The sequence below is a fragment of the Orcinus orca genome, chromosome 17 (genome assembly GCF_937001465.1).
Source record: "Orcinus orca chromosome 17, mOrcOrc1.1, whole genome shotgun sequence".
Classification (NCBI taxonomy): Eukaryota; Metazoa; Chordata; class Mammalia; order Artiodactyla; family Delphinidae; genus Orcinus; species Orcinus orca.
In genome coordinates, this window is record NC_064575.1 from 46,089,822 (window position 1) to 46,115,673 (window position 25,852).

General features: G+C 36.4%; 1 protein-coding gene across 4 annotated transcripts in view; it reads right to left on the reverse strand.

The window, feature by feature from the left end:
• Window positions 1-665: 665 nt before the first annotated feature.
• Window positions 666-25,852, reverse strand: part of RAD54B (RAD54 homolog B) — a 95,456-nt gene continuing 70,269 nt past the window's right edge. For all 4 annotated transcript variants that reach the window (XM_033438284.2, XM_033438285.2, XM_049700235.1 and 1 more), the window contains 7 exons: window positions 20,799-20,938; window positions 16,725-17,015; window positions 13,591-13,766; window positions 6,828-7,089; window positions 5,242-5,308; window positions 4,855-5,052; window positions 666-1,693 (listed from right to left, as the gene is read on the reverse strand). In XM_033438284.2, the coding sequence (XP_033294175.2) occupies window positions 1,476-1,693; window positions 4,855-5,052; window positions 5,242-5,308; window positions 6,828-7,089; window positions 13,591-13,766; window positions 16,725-17,015; window positions 20,799-20,938 (1,352 nt within the window). In that variant the 3' untranslated portion in view covers window positions 666-1,475. The remainder of the gene's footprint in view (window positions 1,694-4,854; window positions 5,053-5,241; window positions 5,309-6,827; window positions 7,090-13,590; window positions 13,767-16,724; window positions 17,016-20,798; window positions 20,939-25,852) is intronic.

The following is a 25,852-nucleotide window of genomic DNA, read 5'->3' on the forward strand; positions in this document are numbered from 1 at the left end:
TTCAAATGTGGTATAAAGCAAAACTTATAATACATGATTATCTGTAAAGCACTGAAGGAAGCAGGCCTGGAAAGACAGAGAAGCTGGACTGCAATGAAGCTGCAACACCGGCCTCAACTGAGGAGCTCTGAAGCTGGAATGATCCTGAAGGGTTGTCCCAAATTGAGGCAAGGAGGCTGGGCCTTTCTACCCTGCAACAACAAATCACTGGATGCCAGCCACCCAGGGGAGGGAGGGTAACCTTGAGCGAGGCAGCTCCTTTCAGCTGTGGGATATTCTTAGGGAGAGATCTGGCTATGAGTGGTCAGAGGCAGCACCCCCAACAGATGGGTAAATGAGCACATTGGTCCTGAAGGGGGCAATCTGGGCAATACACCCTAGTATCCACGACAGTTAAGATAGACAATAAAGTTGCTAGTCTCTTATCATTTTTTTTTAAGATTTTACACCTGAGAATATGTGATGCAAGATACATATTGGAAGACGTTTTATATGCAAAGCCTCATATAAGAGGCATATACAAAGGGCCAAGAAACACCATTTTTGCTTTTTATTAGTTGACTGCTTCCTTACCGACAAACTTGATCCCCAAACTGCCAGTTCATGAATCCTAGATGTACAAGTGCCCAGGCATGGCACCACAGATCCAAAGAACTCAGACTTGATGATACACAACTGAGTCTTTATTCAACACCTCAAGACAATATTCAGTCTAAAAGAAATTTCCCTAAAAGGAAGCAAAAGCTGATTGCAGAAACCCCAATTGGAGATTAAATGAGTAACTCCTTTCTCCTTGCAGACTTCAGTCTTCTAAAGCTTGCTTTGTACATTAAAACTTTCTATTTAACGTCAAAAATTACTACAGAAACCCCTTGACACGATGGTAGCTGAACAATTAACCAGAGTACAAACAATGCTTGCTGGACATGGCTTTACAGTCTGAAGTCCCAGATTAGAAACCGGTGCTTTGAAGTGTCCAGTACTCCTCCCCGTCCTGCCACAACCCACAGACCACTCTCACCCAAACCGCCCTGCAGCAACTGTCATGTCCAACTGAATCTTCAGCATTAGCAATTCTAGTCTCTGATTCTCTTTCTCCTTTGAGCTGTAGTTTAAACTTATCAAATTTTTCAGTTGTCTCCCACATCTATGTCTAATATTCCTAATCAGTTTAGATTCCCCAAAGATAGAAACAGGGCGTTTTACCTTTTAATATTCCTTATGAAAATTCCTTAGAAATTACTTAATGAAACTGCATGAATTACGGAATTACTAATAAACAATTATAGGATGAAACAAGTATGTCTTTAATGTTTCAATATTTAAGAATATATACAAAAAATTAAACAACTCAGTTTTGATTATTAGATCAAAACTATAATACATTTTGCAATAAAATATATTATTATAATTAAAATAATTCTATTTGTTTTCCAAAATTACATTTACTTACTAGATTAATTTTTTAAAGGGGGTTATATAGCAGTAGTTTGATTGGTTATATTCTGAAAAAAGAATGACACATTTTCTCTTATTCTTTCAAGAAAAGGATCTGTAAGATTTAAATGATCTCCAGAAAAATGTTTCCATTGCTTCAGCTGTGACATGGAGACAGGTTTCAGGGAGTCAGACTTCTGTTGATGTGTACCAAGCTGACAATTTCTAAAGACAGGGAATTTTTCCAATGAATCACCTGAAATAAGTAAAACAATGAGGAAATCCTTAGGCCAATCAATATCCTATTACATACAATACTTTTTAAATATATAATGAGTTTATATGATTTGTTACATTTGATCACCATGGTTTATGTTAAAATAAGCAAATTCAATTAATTCATTCCTTCTACAAATATTTATAAATTGTTTACAATGTGCTGATTTGAGCAATGGGGGCCAAAATGGTGAACAAAAATAGACATGGTCTCTGTTTTCAAGGACTTTATGGTCTAGCAGGAGAAATACACATTAAACAAATTAATCATCCAAAGAGATGTATTACAGGTCCACAGTTTCTTACCTAAAAGCCTGTGGGGCCAGATACGTTTCCAAATTCAGAACATAACTGTAACAATGTGGGTTAACACTCCATAATCAAACTCATTAATATTCTGCAGCAAGGGCTTCCCTGGTGGCGTAGTGATTAAGAATCCGCCTGCCAATGCAGGGGACGTGGGTTCGAGCCCTGGTCCAGGAAGATCCCACATAGTTGCAGAGCAACTAAGCCCATGTGCCACAACTACTGAGGCAGCACTATAGAGCCCGTGAGCCACAACTACTGAGCCCTCGTGCCACAACTACTGAAGCCCACGTGCCTAGAGCCCGTGCTCCGCAACAAGAGAAGCCACCGCAATGAGAAGCCCACGCACCGCAACAAAGAGTAGCCCTGCTCGCCGCGACTAGAGAAAGCCCACGTGCATCAACGAAGACCCAATGCAGCCAAAAATAAATAAAATTAAATCTTTAAAAAAGAGAATATCAGACTGGATAAAAAAGAAAATCCAGCCTCATATTATTTACATGAAAGATACCTAAAACGTAAGCACACAGAAAGATTCAAGATAAAAGAACAGAAAAAGATATACCAGACAAATACTAACAATAAGAAAGTCAGTGTATTTGCTGTACACCTGAAACTAACACATCGTAAATCCACTATACTCCAATAAAAATTTTAAAAAGTCAGTGTAATATGTTAACTAAAGACAAAATGAAAGCAAAAGACATCAGGGATAAAGCAATCACTACATAATAATAAAATAAATAAATAATAATGAAAAAATTTTTACAAAGAAGATGCAAAATATATAAAGCAGAAATTGACACAATAACAAGAAACTGACAAATCCACTGTCATACTGTAAGATTTTAACATATCTCTTTCAATAACAGATATGCCTAACACAGAATTAGGTCATTAATAGAAAAATGGGCAAATGATATGAGCAGGTGGTTCACATAAAGGAAATACAGCTCTTAACCATAGGAAAATATACCCAACTTCACTCATAATAAAGTTAAATTAAATTAAAACTAGACCAATATACCATTTTTTTTACTATCAGATTGGCAAAAATCCAAACAATTGATAATCCTAAACTGGTAAAGCTGTGGGGAAATAATATATTGTTGGTGGGGTATAAATGATACAACCCCCAGTGGAGGGCACCTTAGCAAGATCTATCAGAATTACAAATGCACATATTCTCTGACACAGCAACACTGATAATTTACCTTATAGAGATATTTGAAGATATAGAAAAAGATGTACGAATAAAGATATATACTGACTGGAAAGAACCTAATTATACAGCTGTAAGGTCAGATGAATAAATTATGGTCTATTCATACAAGGGAGGATTATATAGCTGAGAGAAAAAAAGAATGAGGAAACTCTTTAATGATACGGGGAGATCTCAAGATACTATTCAATGAAACAGGTACAGAACTATACACATATTACACTACCCTTTATTGGGGGGAAAACTGGGCAAGAGTTCCTTGCATATGCATAAAAATATATCTAGAAGGATACACATAAAACTAATAATACTGGTTTTGCATAGGGTAGCAGACTAGAAACTAGGCAGATGACGGCATTATGGGAGGAAGAGTTTTCACCATATACATTTTATATTTTTAAATAGTTGAGACAGGTAAATATATTATCAATTTTTCAGTTAAATTAGTAAACTTTTAAATCTGTAAAACAAGAAAAAACTAATTCGGTAACAGAAAATTTGACTAATATGGCGAACTCTAAACTAAGTAATTAAGAGAATACACATTCTTTTCATGTACAAAAATATTTACAAATTAAACACACCAGGCCACACACCAAGTCTCTATAGTTTCCAAAGAATCAATATCATGCAGACCATATTTGTGACTACAGTGCAGTAGCTAAAATTCAATAACAAAAACTAAAATACATCATAAAACATACTTTTAAACACCTCTGAGCCAAAGAATAAATTATAATGGAAAAAAAAATATTTAGAACTGAATAATAAAAAGACTGCATATCAAAATTATGAGATTCAGCTTAGACGAAAATTTACAGCCTTAAATTCCCATTTCAGAAAAGAGGACTGAAAGCCATTAAGCTAAGGATTCAGCTTTAGAAAATAAGAAAAAAAAAAAATTTAGATAAATACAGGGGAAAAGAGAAATAGTAAGAGAAGAAATTACTAAGATGGAAAAATCATACTATAGAGAAGATCAGTGTGGATTATATAAAATGTAAATTCTTCCATGTTAGTCTTATACAGTTTTACTTCTTAAACCCATCTCAACACAATTTATCAAGTGATTTCCAACTACTGGACATTGGTTGCTCAAGTGCTACTCCTGATCCAGTACCTATTTGAATGGTATTAATTCTGGAGGGTTGACGCTTTCAGCCTCATTTAAGCAGCACGAGCAGTGCATGAAGCACTGAGAAGTATGGCAGCCCATGCTTGCTGCCCCATAAAATATGACCTCATTAGGAGTAAGTTCTACACAAAATAAACAGTAGGATTATTCTGTCAAGTGTTATGTTTTTTGTGAAATAGAAATAAGAATTAAAAACATTTCCCTAATTCTGAAGTCATTATTATCAGGATTTGAAAGATTTTACCAATAGGCCAAATTTTTCACAACTGATTCGGAAATAAGAAGCTAAATTGAGAGAATAAGGTTCTAACTAAAATTTTCTCAAATACCCATGTGGCAGCTGCCCTGTGACCTGAGGAAAAAAGAAAACTAACATATGCAAGGGGTAAATATTTTAGTTATTCTGTATTTAAATATTTTCAGCTACTAAAGGGAGACCAATTAACTTTACCATCATAACAATTAAAATACAACTAACCTGTATGATTTTCTCCTGTACATTCACACTCAAGCAGGTCATGAGTAACACAATGTGAACTTTCATGTAATGTGAACAAATTTTTAAGTTCTTCTACTGAAAACTGAATATGATCACATGTCTTGGTTAGGTCTACAACTGCCCCAGAAAGACCTTGCTTACTGATCTGCCTTTGATAGATCTTTTCTTCTATCGTACCTGAAGAGAAAACATTCATTAGATTTCCTTCAGATCTTTACATCTGTTATTTTTGTAGGGTAAAGCATGTTTCTTAGTATACTAGCTAACAAAATAACAGTATTCCTGATACTGAAGCACAGATTAACAAAAAAAAAATCTTTAATTATTCAAAGGGAATACATTTTTGTCACACTGAAGGGTTATTACCTGTGGTTAGGAGTCTGTAAATATGTACAGGATGTTTCTGACCATCCCTCCACACTCTAGACATTGCCTATAGAAAATTAATGACAATTCTGAGAGTACAAGCAGAAACTAATGATAACCCTTCCCACATAAGCAACTTGCATTAATACAATTAAGATTAGGAATTCTAGATTACACTTACAGCTTCAAAAAACAAAGCCCAGGCATACCTAAGCATTCTCCACTTCAAATTTTTTTCCTGGGATAAAGAAAGGGATGAATGAACACTCACTGTGGTACTGTAAAATAATTACAGGGTGCCATGCAACAGTGAGAGGGTCTATCTGCATCAAAAAATGGGACAGCGAGTTTGGGCAGTAAGAATGCAAAGAATCAAGTATAGCGTAGCATGGAGGGTTTATTCTCAGTCCAAGAGGCTAATGATTCACCCCTAAGGAATCCCTAGGATACCTGCAATCAGCTCAGGCTCTACGTAGATCTCTGTGGTGTTAGGATTTATCAATGATACTGTACAGTAAAAGGTTGATGTTCAAACCTTGCACATTCCAAAGAAAAGTCTGGCCTTCAACCAGCTCCTGGAAGCCCTGGAGTATCCTGCCCGATAAGAGCTTCTTAGTTTACCTGGGGCCTTGGGCCACACCAAGTAGTTTATGCTAACAGTGTGATTTAGGTGGGGACTTGGGCCAGTTGACCTCTGCAGGGATTGAAGACTGAGCAACTAAGGTCAGTCACACAGGTATCCATGCCTACATGACTGACCTCCAACAAAAACTCTGGACACCAAGGCTCAAGTGAATTTCTCTGGTTGACCATATTCCATGTGTTGTCACTCATTAATGTTGGGAAAATTAAGTGTTGTTCCACACAAATCTAGTGGAAAAGGACAACTGGAAGCTGTGCCTGGTCTCTCCTGGACTCTACCCTATGCACCTTCTACCTGTGTTGATTTTAGTCTGTATTCTTTCACTGTAATAAAACTGAACTATGAATATAGCTGTTTTTCTTGATTCTGTGAGTCTTTCTAGTGAATCATTGAACCTGAGGGTGGTCTCCAGGTCTCCTAACACATATACCATATGAGATGCAAATCCATAGGTAGAAATCTCAAAATACATGAAAATGGACTGTATTCTGAAGAAAACCAAAGGCTGCTTCTGAAATATTTCCCTAAATAAGCTAATTTTATATCGTTACCATACCCTGCACAAACACTGATCATAGCACCTGTAACACTTTACTGTCTTCCCCTGATGGTCATGAGGATCCTGAAGGCCCAACTACACAGTATATTAGAACCTGGAGACATAACAGGTTTGGGTGTGAATCCTGGCTCTGCCTCTTATAAGCTATGTGACTGAGAACAAACTTCCATATCTTCATCTGTAAAACAGGGCTTAGAATATCCACACTTGTAGGATTATTGTGAAGATTAAACAGATGTAAAGCACTTAGCAGAGTGCCTGATACAAAATAAGGGTTCAATATGCAGCAGTTATTATACATCATCATCATCCTCGTATCCCCAGCAGGCACTGTATCCCACATAGGCATTCCATAATGTTTGTTTAATGCATAAACAGTCCTACCTGGATATCAGTGGCTGGATTCCAATCAATGTCATAGAGAATTAAGTGAGATCCTCCAATAAGGTTAAGTCCCACACCACCAGCTTTTGAACTTAACAAAAAAATGAAATCAGAAGAGTATTTACTATTAAAGCCATCAACAATTTGTTGCCTTTGAGAGATCTGTGTTTGTCCATCAAGTCTTGTATAAGCATATCCATGACGCTTGCATACTTCTTGTAAAATATTCAAGGTTTGTGTATAGTTGGATACCAACACCACCCTGTCAATCAAAAAGAAAGAATCTTTATACACAATTTAAAAGCAATATTAGATTCTTTTTAATTGAAGGAAAATACCATGATAATACTATCTCTGATATTTATAGAACATCCAACAATGACCTTGTACAATTAAAACAGATTCTCCTTCAAATTCAATTTTAAAATCAGTATCTAAGAGGGAATTCCCTGGCCATCCAGTGGTTAGGACTCTGCACTCTCACTGCTGAGGGCACAGGTTCAATCCCTGGTTGGGGAGCTGGGATTCCCACAAGCCACGTGGCCAAAAAAAAAAAGTCAATATCTAGGAGACTTCCAGCATCAAGATAGTGGAGTAAAGAACTTTCTGCTTTCTTTACCGCTCTTAAGTCACCCTAAGAACAGCAGGAGAATAAGAAACAGAAAGACAAACTCTATCTTTAATGAAACAGGAGACATTTATATATGAAAACAGAGAATAGTGGAATGGTGACCTGCTTAGGAGTACAGAGAAAGTGAAACTTAAGTGCCTAAAGAGAGAGATTCTAATAAGAAACAGGTACAAGTTCATTCACACCATAGAATCTCATAAAGGCAGCTCAGAAGAAAGGAGTTTAGACTGGGGCTATTACAAGAGCACTGGTAAGTAGAACTCAGGCCCTCATCCCATGTAACTAGTTGGCTTTTCTTTCTCAACTAGAATGTTTATTCTCTGGAGAAAGTAAACCAAAGAAACTTAGACCAGGGAACTCTAGAAGGCAGGGATATAGTGACAAACCAAAATGAAAGTCTGCATAATGGATGGTAAGATCCCAGTCCCCCTTTTCTGCCAACTCCCAGAACACCAGCAGCAAAGCATTCCTCTCACATTCCACACCCCAAGAAAGATATTATTGGAAGATTCACCTCTGGAATGACTCATTTGAATGACCCCAGAGAAAAGGTCCACAGATAGGGAATCCCCAAATAAAAAAGCCAGCTCGCTACCTGTTACCTAACACAGGTCAGCAGTCCACAAGCTCTGCCCATGCACACAGAGCATTCAGTTAGTGTTTTACTGCCTTACTCTTAAATATAAATGGACACCAAGGAACACCAGCTACTTGAAGCCAGCCTCCAACACGAAAAATAGAAATCAAAACAAATAAACAGAAAAAAAGAAACATGAATAAAACAGAGCAATGGAGGAAACAGAAGACAATTTTAAGGAAATAATTAATACCCTCATATAAGAGATAGCATTCACAAGAAGAGGTGGCAATAAAAAAGAACAATCAAGAATAAGAAAATTATCTTGGAAATTTAAAATGACAGCCCAAATAAAAATTTAATAGGAGATTTAGAAGAAAGAAAGAGAATCTTCCCGGAAATAGATTAAAAAGGAAAAGTGATGACCAATAGGAGAGGAAAGAAAAAATAATTATAGAATCAATCCATGAGGTTCAATATATGACTGACAGAAATTCCAAATAAAACAAAAGAGAATTGTTTTGTGAAAGAGGCTGCTTCCCAGACATGGGATCTTCAGATTAAAATGACTTACTATAGAGTTTTTAGTTCAATAAATGAAAACATGATCCATATTAAGGCACATCAAGATTATAACTCAGGACTTCCCTAGTGGTCCAGTGTTTAAGACTCTGCGCTTCCCCTGCAGGGGGCAAGGGTTCAATCCCTGGTCAGGGAAGTTCTGCATGCCACCAAAAACTAAATAAATAAAATAAAATAAAAGCCATGGGAAACTATCAAAAAGCATTGTCATATTAAAAAAAAGATTATAACTCAATGTATAAAGAATGAAGAAAAATTGCTAGAGTTTTTCATGAATAAAATATGGAAAAGACAAGAGATAGCCGTATAAGTACATGGTCAGGCAACATACTATGGGAGCTGGTGATTGACTCTGAGAAACAGGATGCAAAGGGGGAGAGATGGAACTATGAACTCCTGTCTTTTTAAATGATAAGCCCTTTTAACATTTTGATAAAATAAAAATTTTAAACAATAAAATATGGTAAAAAGTAAAACCAGAATTTATCTAATAGCTAAAGTTTGATAAATTAAGCCAAAAATAAAAAACAGATCAAGAATATTTCCTACAAGTTTTATAACTAGTGGGATAATTATTAGCACTAGAAATTTTTAAAATAAAGCAAATGTTTAACAGTTAGAATTATCTTAATTATCTATGCTAACAAGGTAAAGATCATTTATATTTGTATTCCTGTATCAGTTACCTTTGGCTACATAACAAACCAAACCAAAACTCAGTGGCTTAAAACAACAACTATGTATTTTATATTTAGCTCACAATTCCGTAGGTTGGCAATTTGGGCTGGGCTCAGCTAAGAGGTTCCTCTGCTGGTTGTGGCTGTGCTGACTCAAGCATCTGCAGTCAGCTGCCAAGTAGACTGGGAACTGGCTGACTGGTGAGGGGCCTCGGCTGGGAAGCCTCATCTGAGTTTCTCAGGTCTCTTACCCTCTAGCAGGCTAGCCCAGGCTTATTCACATGGTGACAAAAAGTTTCCAGGAAGCACAAAGGAGGACAAGCCCCACTGCACAAGATCTTTTCAAGCCTCTTCTTGTGCCATGTGTGCCAGCACCTCATGGACCAATTCAGATCACGTGGCTGAGCTCAGAGTCAGAATGGTAGACCACTCAAAGTTACCCAGCAAAGGAACATGGATATAGGGAGGGAGAACTTAAGACCATTTATGCAATCTGCCAAAATTCCTATACTAATAATTCAGTCATTTTTCCCTTCCTTTTCTATACTATTACGGGGATGAATAACATTATCTAAACATAGTTTTGCTGATACAACTTTACTGGACTGGAGGAAATCTGGCTTTAGAATATTTTCCCCCAACAAGTTCTTACAAGGCTAGATGTAGATTGATGGGATAGGTGACTATCTTGGTAAAGAGCCTTGAACAATCCCCTTCCAGAGGTCTAGAGCCCCGCCACACATACATACCACTTTCAAACAAGGCTATTATTTTTATGGTCACTATACTGTCCCTGAAAGCAGTTGAAATCTGTAGGCAAGGCTGCCATGTCAGGTACAGTGCAAGCTGCACCCAGCACGAGAGTGTCCAACCAAGAGATGCAGGGGGGTGGGATTCGGCATGAACTCTACTCTCCAAGCCATGAAGCCTAGTGCGTGAATGCAACAACCAGGAGGGAAGAGGAACTTTTTAAATTTTGAAGTATTCTTTTAAAAAATTCCATAAAAGGGCCACCAGCCAGACAAGCCAGGAGTTCTCAGATATGCCTCCACCCAATTCTAATTCATCTCAATATGCACAAAAGCACTGTAGAAGAGTTCTGCCTGTAGACCGAAAATAGAACTGTCCAGTTCTAGTTAACAATAACACAGTAGATCAGGTGTAGACAGTAATACTATCCCTGAAGTCAAACACTGTGAGCAACTTTTAGCTACGTATTTTAAAGGTTTAGGAGATGTTTGTGCATAGGCAGCTCAGATGTGGAAAACCTGGCCTCTATACCCAATTGGCCATTAAAAAAAAAGGGGGAGGGGGCTACAAGTACATCAAAAGATGCCCAACATTACTAATTACTAGGGAAATGCAAATCAAAACCACAATGAGATATCATCTCACACCCGTTAGGATGGCTACTGTCAAAAACAAAACAAAACAGACCAGAAAATAGCAAAGCTGGCTAGGTTGTTGAGAAGTTGGAACCTTTGTCCACTGTTAGTGAGAATGTAAAATGGTGCGGCCGCTACGAAAAAGATTATGGAGGTTCCACAAAAAATTAAAGAGAGAATTATCATATGATCCAACAATCCTACTTCTGGACATATTTTCAAAGGAACTGAAAACAGGGTCTCAAAAAGGTGTTGGTACACCCATGTTCACAGCAACATTATTCATAATAGTCAAAAGGCAGAAGCAACCCAACTATCCATCGACAGACGAATGGGTAGACAAAATGTTATATATATGCAGTGGAACACTACTCAGCCTTAAAAAGGAAAGAAATTCTGACATGCTACAACATTGATGAACTTTGAGGACACTATGCTAAGTAGAATAAGCTGGTCATAAAAAGACAAAACATCGTATGATTTCACTTATATAAGGTGCCTACAGTAGTCAGATTCATGGAGACAGAAAGTAGACGGGTGGTTGCCAGGGGCTGGGAAAAAGCAGGAATGGGGAGTTGTTGTTTAATGGGTATAGCTCAGTTTTGCAAGATGAAAAGAGTACTGGAGATTGGTTGCACAACAGTGTAGGTATACCTAACACTAATGAACAATACTTAGAAATAATTAAGATAGTAAATTCATGTTATGTGTATTTTACCACAATTTAAAAAGAAAGGTCCATCTCTTCAGATAATGTGAAGCACCAGAACAGTCTGTGCCACTGATGGAAGTGCTATTTCTTCTTTCATCGGACAAGGCAGGATTCAGTTTTCTTAGGATACACAAGCAGTCAAAATGACTCCAACCCAACCCCTACCCCCAAATTATATTTTTCTTCCTCGTTCCTTCCTTCCCACCACAAGAGGGGAACTTTCCTCTAGAACATCTTCAAGGATAAATTCTCACACCTACAGTCACACTTGATCTCTTCCCATTTCCTCTAAAATTCTGTTCACTCATATTCCTTGTCCAACAATAACCACCTATCCCATGTTCAGAAAAAAAGGAAAAACAGAATCCAGTGAAGACAAGATGCAAATAAAAGTCTAACTAAAAGTTTACACTCTAAGTTCAAACTGGGTCACAATCTGCATATATATATATATATATATATATATACACACACACACACATACATACATTACACACTCTTGTATATATAAAATATTATCTAATAAAACATTTTAATCAAACTGTATTAAAGAGTTCATAGAAAGTTTCCTTATTTTAGTCACTTCATTATTATGAAAAATAAATCTAAAAATTTTCACAAGTCAAATACTATTAATGCTCGAAAGAGGTTAAGTAGATTCCTTGACAATTAAATATAATTATTATTTTGCAATCTTTTCTCTGTATTTTTGCCTTAATTCAAAAACAGTTTGAATACCTCCTACAAGAATAATTAAGACATAGTCCCTGCACTATAGGTGCTGACACAGAAGAGAACTAATGATTACAATATAACGTGAGAAGAGCTCCATTAGAGGGAGGTACAGGATGCTAAGGGAGTACAGAAGAGGGGCATCTAACTCACTATGAGGCCAGTGGCTTCTAAGAGGAGAAAGCATCCGAGCTGAGTCTTAAAGAAGAGAAAGTTGGTCAGAAGAATGAGAAGTGGAGGTACACCAGGCATAGGAACCTGAAACAGGTAAGAAGAGAGGTGAGAAGTAGAGCAAATTGCCGGTTTTGCAAATAGTCTGGTATGATTGGACCACATGATAAGTGTGAAGGAGTCAAGAGGTATGAGGCTGGAAAAGGAGGCACCACCCAGGTCATGAAGAGTCTTGCTCAATGTGCTATAGTTTAGAAATTTCTGGAAGGCAACTAGAATCTTTGAATGATTTTAAGAAAAGGAGTAACATGTTCACATTTGTATTTAATATAATTTAGGGCAATATTGATATGCAATGGGATTGAAAGTAAGAGGGACATAATTTATAAGAGACCACCACAAGCCAATCAGTAATTACAAGAATCAAAACAAATATCTTGGTGCTGTACAGCAGTAATTAACACAACATTATAATTCAACTCTACGTCAATAGAAGATAAATTTTAAAAAGTTTAAAAATTAAATTTTTTAAATAAAATTTAAAATAGTTACTAAAAAAAAAATCTTGGTACCTGAAAGGAAATGGATTCCTGAAATTAAGAAATAAAATCAATAGAATAGAATGTAGTGACTGATGACACTGGGAAAGTGAAGGAGAAAAGTAAGTCTAGAATGACGAGTGTTTTTTGCTTGCATTATGGTACCATTCATCAAGCCAAGGAATAATGAAAAAGGATCAGTCTTGCAATGGCAAAATGATAAAGCTGGTTTAGTACACGAGAAGTTGAGGTCCAGACAGATTTAGATGTCCATTAAATAGAAAGAAGGATGTGGAAACTAGAAGAGAGGCTTGGACTAGAGATACAGATTTTGAATCAACACCATGTGGATGATAGCTGAAACTACGAGTAGAGCTAAACCAGGAAGGGTGTTTAGAGTGACAAGGAGGCTGAAGACAAAGCCCTCAGGGTATCAACGTTTCAGGACAGAAAAAGAACAAAGGATTCTGAAAGTGATAAAGAAACGAGTTAGGTGTTATAATATCAAAAGACATCTCTCGGGTTTTTAAAATATATGTATTTACATTTAGTTTTTCTTAAATAAAAGCTTACAGACACATTGTTAATGATAAGTTTACAAAAGACTGGGAGCTAACCATGCCCCCAAAGAAGAAAACAACTTATTTTTAATGTTTTCTTCTTTTCAAAAAGAGGCAGTGAGGGGAGGGAATAAGGACAGAGTCTAAGCTGAAATTCCATAAGCACTTACAAGTGGTTTATTAAATTGACTTCTTACTTTTCATCAGGACAAAGTTCGTGGATAACAGCTAAGAGCTTTGACAGCACCTGTAGTTTTCCTGACTCTTCCTCAGCAAACATGAGTGGGTTGTAATCAGCGGGAAACACATTTATCAAGCCTTCATATAGATTCCTTTCTTCATTCTCATCCCAAGTTGAGCTGCATTCTTTTTCCTGTTCAAAAGGATGACTGTCAACACTGGTTCATGTTTTTTTAATCGGAAGGGAAAAAATGCTAAAATTATGGGGAAAAAACTGAAGATTAATAGCTACCTGAAAAGCCCAATCTAATTGCTATGTTAATCTTCATAGGTCACAATTTGGTCATTTTTGATTACAGAGCAGTTCTAATGCTGTCTCCAAATGCCTGTTCCCTGAACCCCACAAGCGCAGTATCATTGCCAATGTGTGATTGATGGGGAGGTGGGTAGCAGAGAAATAAACAGGAGGAAAATAGAGGGCAAACAGTTCTAGGAAATCTATCCTCTCCAAAACCCTGAGACCTCATCATTGCTACCTTTTTCTCTCTTCTTCCCCACTTCCCTCCCTGCTATTACTTTTCTCTCCCAGTTTGCAGGCTCACACAGCACCTCCCAGGTGATACTCAAAATCAAGCACAACAGTCCACTCAATCTTATCAATTTCTTCTACAAGAAGGAACAATTCTGCCAAGAAGTTAACAGAGAAATCTATTGTTATTTATAATATTTTATTTTACCAATAGTTTTTATATAATTTTATTCCAAAGAGATTATCACCACCTCTGAAATTCCCCCTGGAGATTACATTTGTTAATGACTGCATCACTTTTTCAGATAAAATTTCTGGGATTGGCAGTTCTCCTCACTCTCTCCCACATTTACCAGATTTATCATTGTTCTTGAAACTTTGTTCAACCTACTACCCCTGCCTGGAATATGCCATCTTTTTTTTGCCCAATTATCCCAATCCTATAAATACTTGAGGGTCCAATGCAAATTCCACCTGATTACTCACATGCCCCCTTTTGGGGGGCATTGACTTTTAACCTTTATGGTTACACAGTACATTTCAACTTCGAATTTATTTAATTATTCAATTAACTATATACTTTTTTAAAAATAATTCCCTAATGTTTTAATGTGTGTTGTAATCCTTTAATAATACTAGAAACATCTTAAGGGCAGTGAATCAAGTAGTATAAAATGCTGGGCACAAAGTACTAATTTTAATCTGGCTTATTCCCAAAACATAGCAATATTTGGGTAAAGTCACTTGATTAAAAATACTTGGAACCCTAAGGTATTTACATAACTGGGATACACATGAGAGGAGAGATGGTTGCTGGCTGCTTTGGGTTAGGTTTCCTAAAATGCCTACACCTTGGCGAGGTTATCAAAGGACCACAGACCCAGGGTCTAATCCACAGCTTTTCATGTTCAGAAACTTACATAAGTTAAGCTCTAGGGAAATGAGCCATACTAACCAAATTAAGAGACTGAATAAATCAGAATATATATTTATTGACCTATAAATGAGACCTGCCTGTTTAAACCAACTGGTCTATGCATTCTGTCCTATGAAAGGTGCATGGGGAAGCAAATCATTAGCAGAAAGTTGTCTGGTGAATATTAAATCAAAATACAAGGGAGATGAATGATCTTAATGCACAAGTTCTTAGCCAGGAACACATAATCAGAATCACTTGGGAGAGCTTTTTTAAAATCTTCATGACTGGGTCCTACTCTCAGAGAATCTGAATCGGCTCATATGTGTCTAGGCTGGACAAATGTAGTCTTAAAAGCTTCCCTGAAGACTGTAATGTATAATCCTAATTAAGAATCAACTAACAGACAATATCTTTATGCTGAGACAGCCTGATGCGTGGAGGTGCATCACAGAGATTTACCAGTTAGATTCCTCACATCAACTAGACAGGGCAATCTCTTCTCTGACTCTCTGCAACCCAATACTCTTCAGTTATGAGTTGTAATATTCAGTTATAGTTGTAATAAAAATTCATCAGATAGCCACAATAACATCATCAGGAAGTTATTATTGTCTCTGTGTTTCAGTTAAGACAAACTGAGGCTCACAGACACAACCTGGCCATGGTTAAACTTGTCTGTAATTAAACAAGTAGTAGAGTAGGGACTGATACCTAGTTCCAACACCAAAACAGAAAACTCTCACTATACCCCAAACTGCCTTATGTTCATTAATATCCAAATGGTCAGGTCAACTATGTAGCCATTAAAAATCATACTTGTAGAAGGCATCTAATTTGGGGAAATGTCCACAATTTATTTAGTAATAATAATAATAATAGATTTTAAAATAATAAGCATAGCATCATTAGAATTAAGTTCCTCTAGAAAAGACTACTTATGGGTATCTTTGAGTCCGTTTCCTCACCCAAAAATGCGGATGGTAACAATAGTACTTACTCCATAGAATTTTGTGAAGAATAAAAAAAAAATACTAGAAAAGTACTTAGTGTTTGGTACATGGTGTTTAATAAGTATTAACTAAGATTATTAATACCAAATGTGGTTTTCTGTGGCTGGAGAGCTTTATCTCTTTATGACAAATTATTCAAAGTGGTATTACCAGGTCACAAGATACATTAAATTTTAAGGCTTTTGATACATATTGCCAAACTGTCTCCCAGTTGTACCAATTTACATTGTAACCAGTAGATGATCTTTATTTTCTTCTTTGTGATTTTTTGAATTTTATAGATTTCATACAACAATCATGTATTACTTTCATGAGGAAAAAATAAATTATTTCTTAATGGTAAATTTTGTATTTGTTAGCTCCAAACAAACTGACTGGCTGTACTAATATAAAATAGGAAGGGAAACCAGGACCGAGCATTAGATGAGGTGCCAAAGGGCAGGGGGCACAAACTCTAGAAGGCAGAGCCTCAAGCCCATTTCATCCCTCGTTCAGCTCTATGAATATGGTCATGCTCTGAAGAACAAGTAGAAGGCTGGATAAACTCTAAAGAAGAATCACACTGAAGAGGCTGCACAGCTTTTGGAAAACCCACAAATGCAACCCCAGGGATTAGTCCAATCTGCCATCTTAGGTTCACATGACATAGAACCCTCAGCTCATATTCCTGACGTAGGCTCATACACTACTTACCTTTACTGAGCTGAACAAAAGGCAGGGGTGATTGCACAGTTTTTTAAGAGCTCCAATACATATTAGATGAGAACTATTTTCCAACAATCCTTGAAGACAGAATCTGACAGCCTGAGAATTCAACAGTTTTCGATAAAGTTCAATCTGTAGGGCTCCTGGTCGGCAAAAGACTACATTCTCTATCTTAGGTGGGAGATATTTATTTATGACTTCTTGGGTTCTTCTAAGGACAAAGAGCCCAGTGAGGCAAGTAAGTTCAGCTGCTCTTCTCTCTCCTAACTCCTTTTCTTCCTATGGAAAAACAGCAGACTTAAAAGTGTTTTAGAAAAAAAAAAAAAAAAAAAAAAAACCACTGGGCTGGCCAAAAAGTTCCTTCAGTTTTTAAGTAAAAATAAAAGACACATTTTTCATTCTCACCAAGATCCATATTGAACAACATATTCACTGTTTTGTTCCACTACCTTCTGTCATTTTTCAGGCAACTTCATAATTCCATCTTCCCAAAACTTTCTGTCTTTTTGAGCAAAGAACTGTTCCAGGTACCTTTTACAGTCTTCTAGGGAAGTGAAATTTTTTCCCACTAAGAGAATTTTGTAAAGACTGAAATAAATGGAAATACTAAGGTGCAATGTCTGGTGAATACGGCAGATGAATCAGAACTTCCCAGCCAAGCTGTAACAGTTTTTGCCTGGTTATCAAAAAACATATGTTCTTGCATTATCCTGATGGAAGATTATGCGTTTTCTGTTGACTAATTCCGTATGCTTTTCGTCAAGTGCTGCTTTCGGTTGGTCTAATTGGTAGCAGTACTGTTGGAATTAATCGTTTGGTTTTCTGGAAGGAGCTCATAATAGAGGACTCCCAATCCCACCGTATACACACATCACCTTCTTTGGATGAAGACCGGCCTTTGGTGTGGTTGGTGGTGGTTCATTTCACTTGCCCCACGATCTCTGCCCTTCTACATTATTGTACAGTATCCACTTTTCATCGCCCGAGACAATTTGTTTTAAAACTGGAACGTTTTCATTACATTTAAGTAGATAATTGCATGTGGAAATACAGTCAAGAAGGTTTTTGTTTGTTTGTTTGTTTGTTTTGCTTAACTTATGTGGAACCCAAACATCAAAGTGATTAACAAAACCAAGCTGGTGCAAATGATTTTCAATGCTTAATATGGATATTTTGAGTATGTTGGCTATCTCCCATGTGGTTTAATGTTGATTAATTGTTCTCAATTAATGTCTTGATTTGATCGCTATCAACTTCAACTGGTCTACCCGACCATGGAGCATCGTCCAGCAAGAAATCTCCAGCACGAAACTTCACAAACCACTTTTGACACATTCAGTCAGTCACAGCACCTTCTCCATATACTGCACAAATCTTTTTTTGCATTTCAGTTGTGTTTTTACCTTTCTTGAAATAAGAAAGCATAATATGCCAAAAATGTTGCTTTTTTTCTTTCATCCTCAATATTAAAATGGCTACACAAAAAATCACCAATTCTGATAAGTTTTTTTTTAAATGCATGCTGATATGACAGCTGTCACAATACAATCTGACAAAATTGTTTCGAATGAAGTTAAAGACAACTAAGCGCTATTAGAGCCAAATCTTACAGAAAAAAATCAAACGAACCTTTTGGCCAACCCAGAACATGCAGTTAAATGAACATTAAACATTTTATAATGATTAACCATTTACTAATTGCTTCCCCTCAGATTTTTTTTATTTTATTTTTTTATTTTTTATTTATTTTTTTTTTTTTTATTTTTTTTTTGCGGTACGCGGGCTTCTCACTGTTGTGGCCTCTCTCGTTGCGGAGCACAGGCTCCGGACGCGCAGGCTCAGAGGCCATGGCTCACGAGCCTAGCTGCTCTGCGGCATGTGAGATCTTCTTGGACCAGGGCACGAACCCGTGTCCCCTGCATCGGTAGGTGGACTCTTAACCACTGCGCCACCAGGGAAGCCCATCAGATTTTTTTTTAAATAAAAGAAATGAAATACAGTTTAGAATAGAAAAATCAACAATCATTTCTTTAAATGTTTAGCATAATTATTTAATTAAGTGAAGCCCCAGTCTCCGAATCCTTGTTTGTTTGGCTATTGCCACCATTGAGAACCACTGGAAATCAATAATCCACAAACTGAATTGTCTGAAAGTAAGCTTTTATGAGAAGACTGTAACAGTACGTGGTCTTAAAATCATTATCAAAGCACTAATAGAGCAAATTCTTGGAAGAAAATATTTTGACAAGTAATTGATCCTAAAACTAAGCTTACAAGAAATTATTGGCACAAGGTACTGCTGACTCTTTCAAAATCATTACACATTGTTCATAAAATAATAGTACATTTTTAAAGTCAAAATACAGTATGAATGAAATTTATGTTTACGTTCTCTACATAGGGGACTTCCCTGGTAGTGCAGTGGTTAAGAATCTGCCTTTCAATGCAGGGGACACGGGTTCGATCCCTGGTCCGGTAAGATCCCACATGCCAAGGAGCAACTAAGCCTGTGCGCCACAACTACTGAGACTGCGCACCTAGAGCCTATGCTCTGCAACAAGAGAAGCCACCGCAATGAAAAGCCCACACACCACAACGAAGAGTAGCCCCCCACTCGCCGCAACTAGAGAAAGCCCGGCACAGCAGTGAAGACCCAACGCAGCCAAAAAATATAAATAAATAAAAAAATAAATTCTCTACATAGAATCTTTTAAGTGTATAGAACTTCACAGGGAAGCTTAAAATAAATCCCATAGGTACATATTTGTTTCTATATAAATCACAGAAAATTTCCCTTATATTTTAAAACTATTCTCAATTTTTATTACAAAATAATTGGTTCACTGGAGAAAGGTCAGAAAATATAGTTATGCAAAAATAAGAAAATTAAAGCTAACTTTCATCAACCAGAAACAGCCAATGCTGCCAAGACTTTTTATGTATATCTTCAAAACCATTTTGTTTGCATAAATATGTAAATATATTAGATATTTTATTTTTATTTGTAACAAAAACAGTATCTCAAACCACAAAGCTTCATGGGAACAACCAACCAGTTTGGCTTATCACCATATTCCCCAGTGTCTGGCACTTAGCATTTGGCCCACTTTAGGTATTTAATATGTAAGTGTTGGGTAAATAAATGAATGTGATTTTATTTTTAAATAATGTATCATAAACATTTCCCATTCTATTAAATATATGCTTAAATCATTATTTTTCCTTTAATTTAATTTTATTTATTTTTGGCTGCGTTGGGTTTTCATTGCTGCACGCGGGCTTCCTCTAGTTGCGGCGAGCGCGGGCTACTCTTCATTGTGGTGTGCAAGGTGCGCAGGCTTCTCACTGCAGTGGCTTCTCTTGTTGCAGAGCACGGGCTCTAAGCGCGTGGGCTTCAGTAGTTGTGGCTCGCAGGCTCTAGAGCGCAGGCTCAGTAGTTGTGGTGCACGGGCTTAGTTGCTCTGCGGCATTGGGATCTTCCTGGACCAGGACTCGAACCCATGTCCCCTGCATTGGCAGGTGGATTCTTAACCACTGTGCCACCAGGGAAGCCCAATCATTATTTTTTATATAGTTCCTAGTTCATGGAAAATGCTCAGTAAATATTTATACCCAATTTTAAGGCTTTTGATACATATTGCCAAACTATCCTCCAGTCGTACCAATTTATATTCCAATCAGTAGAGAATAGTACTCCTATGTACACTTGCTATTACAATGTAAATCTAACCAACTAAAACATCTAAACCAACTAAAACGTAGAAAAGTACGAAAGTTACTTCATGGTTATTTGGTTTACCTTTTTCAATACCAGTAAAGATGAACATTTTTATGTGTTTTACTGTCATTTATAATTCTCTGTGAAGTGCCTATTTATGAATCTTTTTCAAGTGATAGGGTCATTTTCTTAAGTAAGATATGCAAAAGGAGTTGAACGATTGTGGGTAAAATTTTAAAAATCACTCTACTAATTTACTTTTTCCTAAATTAAAATAATACCCAAGTTATGAATGATTTTCCCAAACTGCTCATTTTTATCCTACTTATTGAAGTAAATTATACCTCAGAAGCAGAAGGTTGTCTCGATTTAATAATGGGTTCTTCATATATTTTTCTATAAGACGGCAAAGAGCCTAATATTCCTGGATTTACAAAATCAATTAATGCAAAAAATTCTTGGAGATCATTCTGAACTGGAGTACCTAAAGAGAGAAAAGTGATGAGAGGTCAAGTTTGTGTTTTACAGTATCAGGTCTTTATAGAAATTTGTACTCTCTTCCCTAAGATCACTAAATACAAGCAAAGTCTCAAACTAAGAAAGACCAGCTAAATCAAGTTTTAAAAAATTAATAATCGTACAAAATTTTAACTCTGGTTTTAACTGTGAACTGAAGTCTATTTAGTACAGCATTTTGGCTGCGTATAGGCTCCAGAGTCTGACTGCTTGGGTTCAAATCCTACCTGCATCACTTATTCTCTGAGTTACCCTGAAAAGCTACTTACCCCAATTTTATTTGCTGTAAAATTAGGATAATAATAGCAGTTCCTAGGGTTGTAAGGATCAAATGAGTTAATTCATATACTATTGTGCCTGCAGCACAATAATCGTTCCATAACTGTTAGTTGTTATTATTATAATTGTGTGACTCTGGACAAAGTTACTTAAGCTCTTTTAAGTTAAACTTGGGATTTTTTTCCTTATAAAAGTGGGAAGATAATAATTTCCCAGTGGTATTACAATGAAAAGTAAAGACAATGGATGTGAAGTGCCTGACATTTAGTAGACACAGTGAATGGTACCTATTATTAATACCTTACAAAGTTATCAGATAAAATTGGGATCTTCACTGATCCTAAAGACTGACACGGACTGTAATAGATTGATATACCCTGCACATACTACATACTCAATAATATTTGGCTAACTAATTTTCAAAGAGACACTAGCATGTTTCAATAATTATAATAATATCAAGTGAACATATATATCAGCATAGTAAAACAGCATAATTCCAGATGAGTTTCAAATAACAGACTATAAAAAGTTGTCCAAAAATATAAATAATAGAAGTAAATAAAAATGCACTTATTTCAATAACAGACAACACAAATTTTTACAATGTTAAGGAGTTTCATGATCACTTCCTTTGAAAGTCAATGCATAGACTCGAGGTTGGACCAATGCTTACTAATTTTTTTTAATACACCTAGTTAGTTCTAAATTTTTTTAGACACATCACAGAATTAGAGAAAATATATTTATGTTGGTATGCATTTTGTTAAACCTTTAAAAGAATATCCATGACAATGATTAATAAAAATAGGGGGAATGGGAAAAACAAGAAGGAAAGAAGGGAACAAAAGGTACAAGGATCATTGTGGTTGGCTTCCAGCCAGCCAGCCAAATGATGAATCCAAGCTAATCATGGTAGTTCTACCCCTTCGCCAATGACTTATGTAAGAAAGGGTTTGTCTTAGACTGGGTTCTCAGAAGCAGAGCCTGAGATAAGGATTAGGCTACACATGATTAATGGAGAAATTATTCTCAAGAGAAAGGGAATAATGGAATCAGAAAATGCAGGGGAAGAAACTAACAATTTAGCTTGAGCAAAATTACAGGGAGCCTTAGAGCATAAACTACATTATAAAGGTCCTCCTGAAATTATCCTGAGGCAAAGGAGCTGGCATTTTACTTGCTCCTCTATACGAGTCAATCACTGCCCAAGCTGCAGGGGAGAGAAGGACCTCTCACTCAACCAATGATAATTCTCCAGAAAAGGCAGGAGACATGGGTTATTTAATCAACAGTTCCAGCAGCTATGGGGTGGGTCCAACAGCCCAGAAAAGGGGAGCTCGTGGGGCACCGACAGTTTCCACCAACAGCATGTGACCCATCCTGCCCAATGAGATATAAAAGGAAGTCAGGGAGGAGCCTGGGATGGTCTCCTCACTCTTAAAGATGGAGATAAAGGCAGAGCCAGCCCCTGTTCTCCTTTAAATATCACCACATCTAGATGTGATGTCTGCAACTGCTCTGGCCACTTGTTACAAGCATGAATATGAAGTCAACACCAAACATGGCACAGCAGAGAACAAAAAGAATCAGAATCCTTAACAACACTGTTGAGCTGATGTAACCCCACCCCTGGAACATGCCCTAGCTCTAGACCTGCAGTTATGTGGGAGAATAAGCACACTTGTTCCACATATCTGTTACTTACACCTGAAATCACACCAACTGATACACAAGGGAAAGAGGCAAAAGCAAAACTGGAAAAAAGAAAGGCAGACAATAAGAAGGGGATCAGGAAAAGGATTTAGGGCAGAAAATAATAAGGAAAAAGAGTAAAGAAGAAAAAGAAAAGAAAAGAAAAGAAGGGCCTACAAGATAGCCAATACACTAGTATAGTATCATTCTGAGTTGTCACAAATATTGTCTAGAAGTAGTTTAGTCCCCAGTTCGCTGCTTTTAGTATTCTTTTCTAATTCTAGACTATGCAGAACCTGTAGAAGAAGCTAAATAATATAACATTAATAAAAGTCGAGCAGCAAAGTCCTGTGACAAGAAAAAAGGAAACACTAAAGATTTTCAAGTAAAGTTTGTATGTTTACTAAAACTATTTTCAGGGCTATGGAAGTGAAACTTCTAGGGAAACTGAGAGAACTCTTTCTCTTTCCCTACCTCTATCCCAGCAATAAAAGCTTTTTCTTTGTTTTATTGTTTACTTTTTAAGGAGACATAAATCTACCACCCAACCAAAGTACTGGAACGTTGCTAATAACCTACAGCTATATCCACATCTATTATCTCCATAAAAAGCTCTAAGAGCTCTTTATACATATTCATACATGTATCTTTCCTTCAGGTCCTATAATTCCACTTCTAGGAATCTATACAGAAAAGTATGTGCTTGTAGATATCCATCACCACATTTCAAAATTATGCACTATCATAGGAAAATGTTTACATTAAGTGTATTTTGCTGTGCATGTGTGTCTATGAATAAAGATGGATTTTGTATGTATATATAAAAAAGAAATATGTATGTATGTTCTCTGTGTGCATGTGTGCATGTGTGTGTGAGAGAATAATGAAACATGACAAAATGTTAATGGCTCATTAAGAAATTGAGATTGAAGGATGATTTATTTCCATTCTCTAGCTTCTAAGCATGCTATAATATAGCAATATGTGTATGTATCTCTGTGTGTCTGTGTCTGTGTGTGATATATATTTTTAACTCTCACTTTTTAATGAGAATTTTTTCAAATCTCAGATTTTTCTTTTTTATAATATAAAGAAAGGATATCTAACATCTAATGAAGGATATCTAACATAAGATGTTGTGGATTGAACTGTGTCCCCTCAAAATTCTTATGTTGAAGTCCTAATTCCCAATGTGAATATATTTGGAAACAGGGCCTTTTAGGAGGTAATTAAGGTTAAAGAAGCTCATAAGGGTGGAGCCCTAATCCAATATGTATCCTTTCAAGAAGAGAGAAAGACATAGAGATGCACACACTCAGAGAACAGGCCATGAGAGGACCCAGCGAGCAGATGGTCATCTGCAAGGCGAGGAGAGAGGCCTCAGGAGAAACCAAACCTGCTGACATCTTGACACTGGACTTCCAGCTTCCAGAACTGTGAGAAAATACATTTCTGTCATTGAAGAAATTTACCACCCAGTCTGTGGTATTTTGTTACAGCAGCCCTAGAAGTCTAATACACCTCTATTAAATTTTAATTTAATTTTAATATTAAAATTTCCAGTAAATATTAACTAAATATTCTTCACAGCACTGGGCTAGATAGCAGAGGGAAACAAAATCAAAATTACTTTCATTTGATTCTTAGATAGCTTCTGAGCACCTATTATATATGAGCACTGTACATACTCATATATAAATGTTACTTCCTAATAAGACACAAATCACATTGGGAGTAAGATATGCTGCCACTATAAAAAAGAAGAATTTATTCAGGCAATTCTAAGGAGATAAAAACCAATTGTAAGTAATTCTAAATGTAAGAGGTTAGTTAGTGCTAGTTTTCACCTACCTTCACAGCTCAGGAGCAACAGAAACAAGGACTGGAAAACAGAAACAAGATAAAGAAGACAAAGTACGAATAAAGGGGGCAATGTTAATTCCTCAAAGGAAACAACTCACTGGTCATCATCAGGACAGTCCTTCTAAATGAAGTCCCAGAATCATTTTCTACTGAAAATATTAAATTTAATTTGTAACGCTAGTTGAATTGGTATTTGCTTATAATTGAGAATATTAGTAAAACTGTCCGTTTTTGCTAAAGGACATTATCTGTTTTTCAAATAGAGGAGAATCTATTATTTTTTTATTATCTATTATTATTACCTAAAAGTAATCTTAGTTTCTCACTCTCCCATTTTTCTTTCCCCTTCGAACGCCAATCTTTTTAACTCCATAGCTGTTAACTCCATAAGCAATATTGACCCCACATTGAGCAGTAAAAAGAAACAGTCTCTGCTTTTTTCTTCCAACACAGTGTAACTAAATTCAGCTAAATCTTTTTTTCCATTGCTTTTCTGACCCCAAGGATCTCAAAATCAAAAGCTAGTCAAGAAGTATAAGGAATCCACTTAGTTTCTCAAATAGCCAAAGATACAGAAATTACCTAGATTAAGTTTTCCATTTCCCCAACTCATTTTTTTCTTTAAAAACAGCCTCTACTAAATGTTCAAAGTCCGTTTTTCTATTCTCTGGTTTCCATATCACCAGTATTACTGACAAACATTTGTTGAACATCTACTAAATTTGGGGGGCAGATATAACTGTAAGATTTGATCCCTGTCCTTTTTATCTTTATTATCTTTAAGTGACTAAATGTGAAGAATGTAAAGGTCATTTAACAGTTCCCAAAATCATTTCTAGAAAGCACATATAGTTTTAAAAATCACATTTGGTAATGGTTAATACAATCCTTCTTCACAAACTGGAGGTCAAATGATCATAAATTACTTAAAGATGGGTACCCTCCACACCCCAACTCAATGAGAGCACAACAGGGGGAGTTTTCTCTGTTGCTCCAGGGCATACTTCTACCCTAAAGATGTGGAATGGAGGAATAAGCTGTTGGT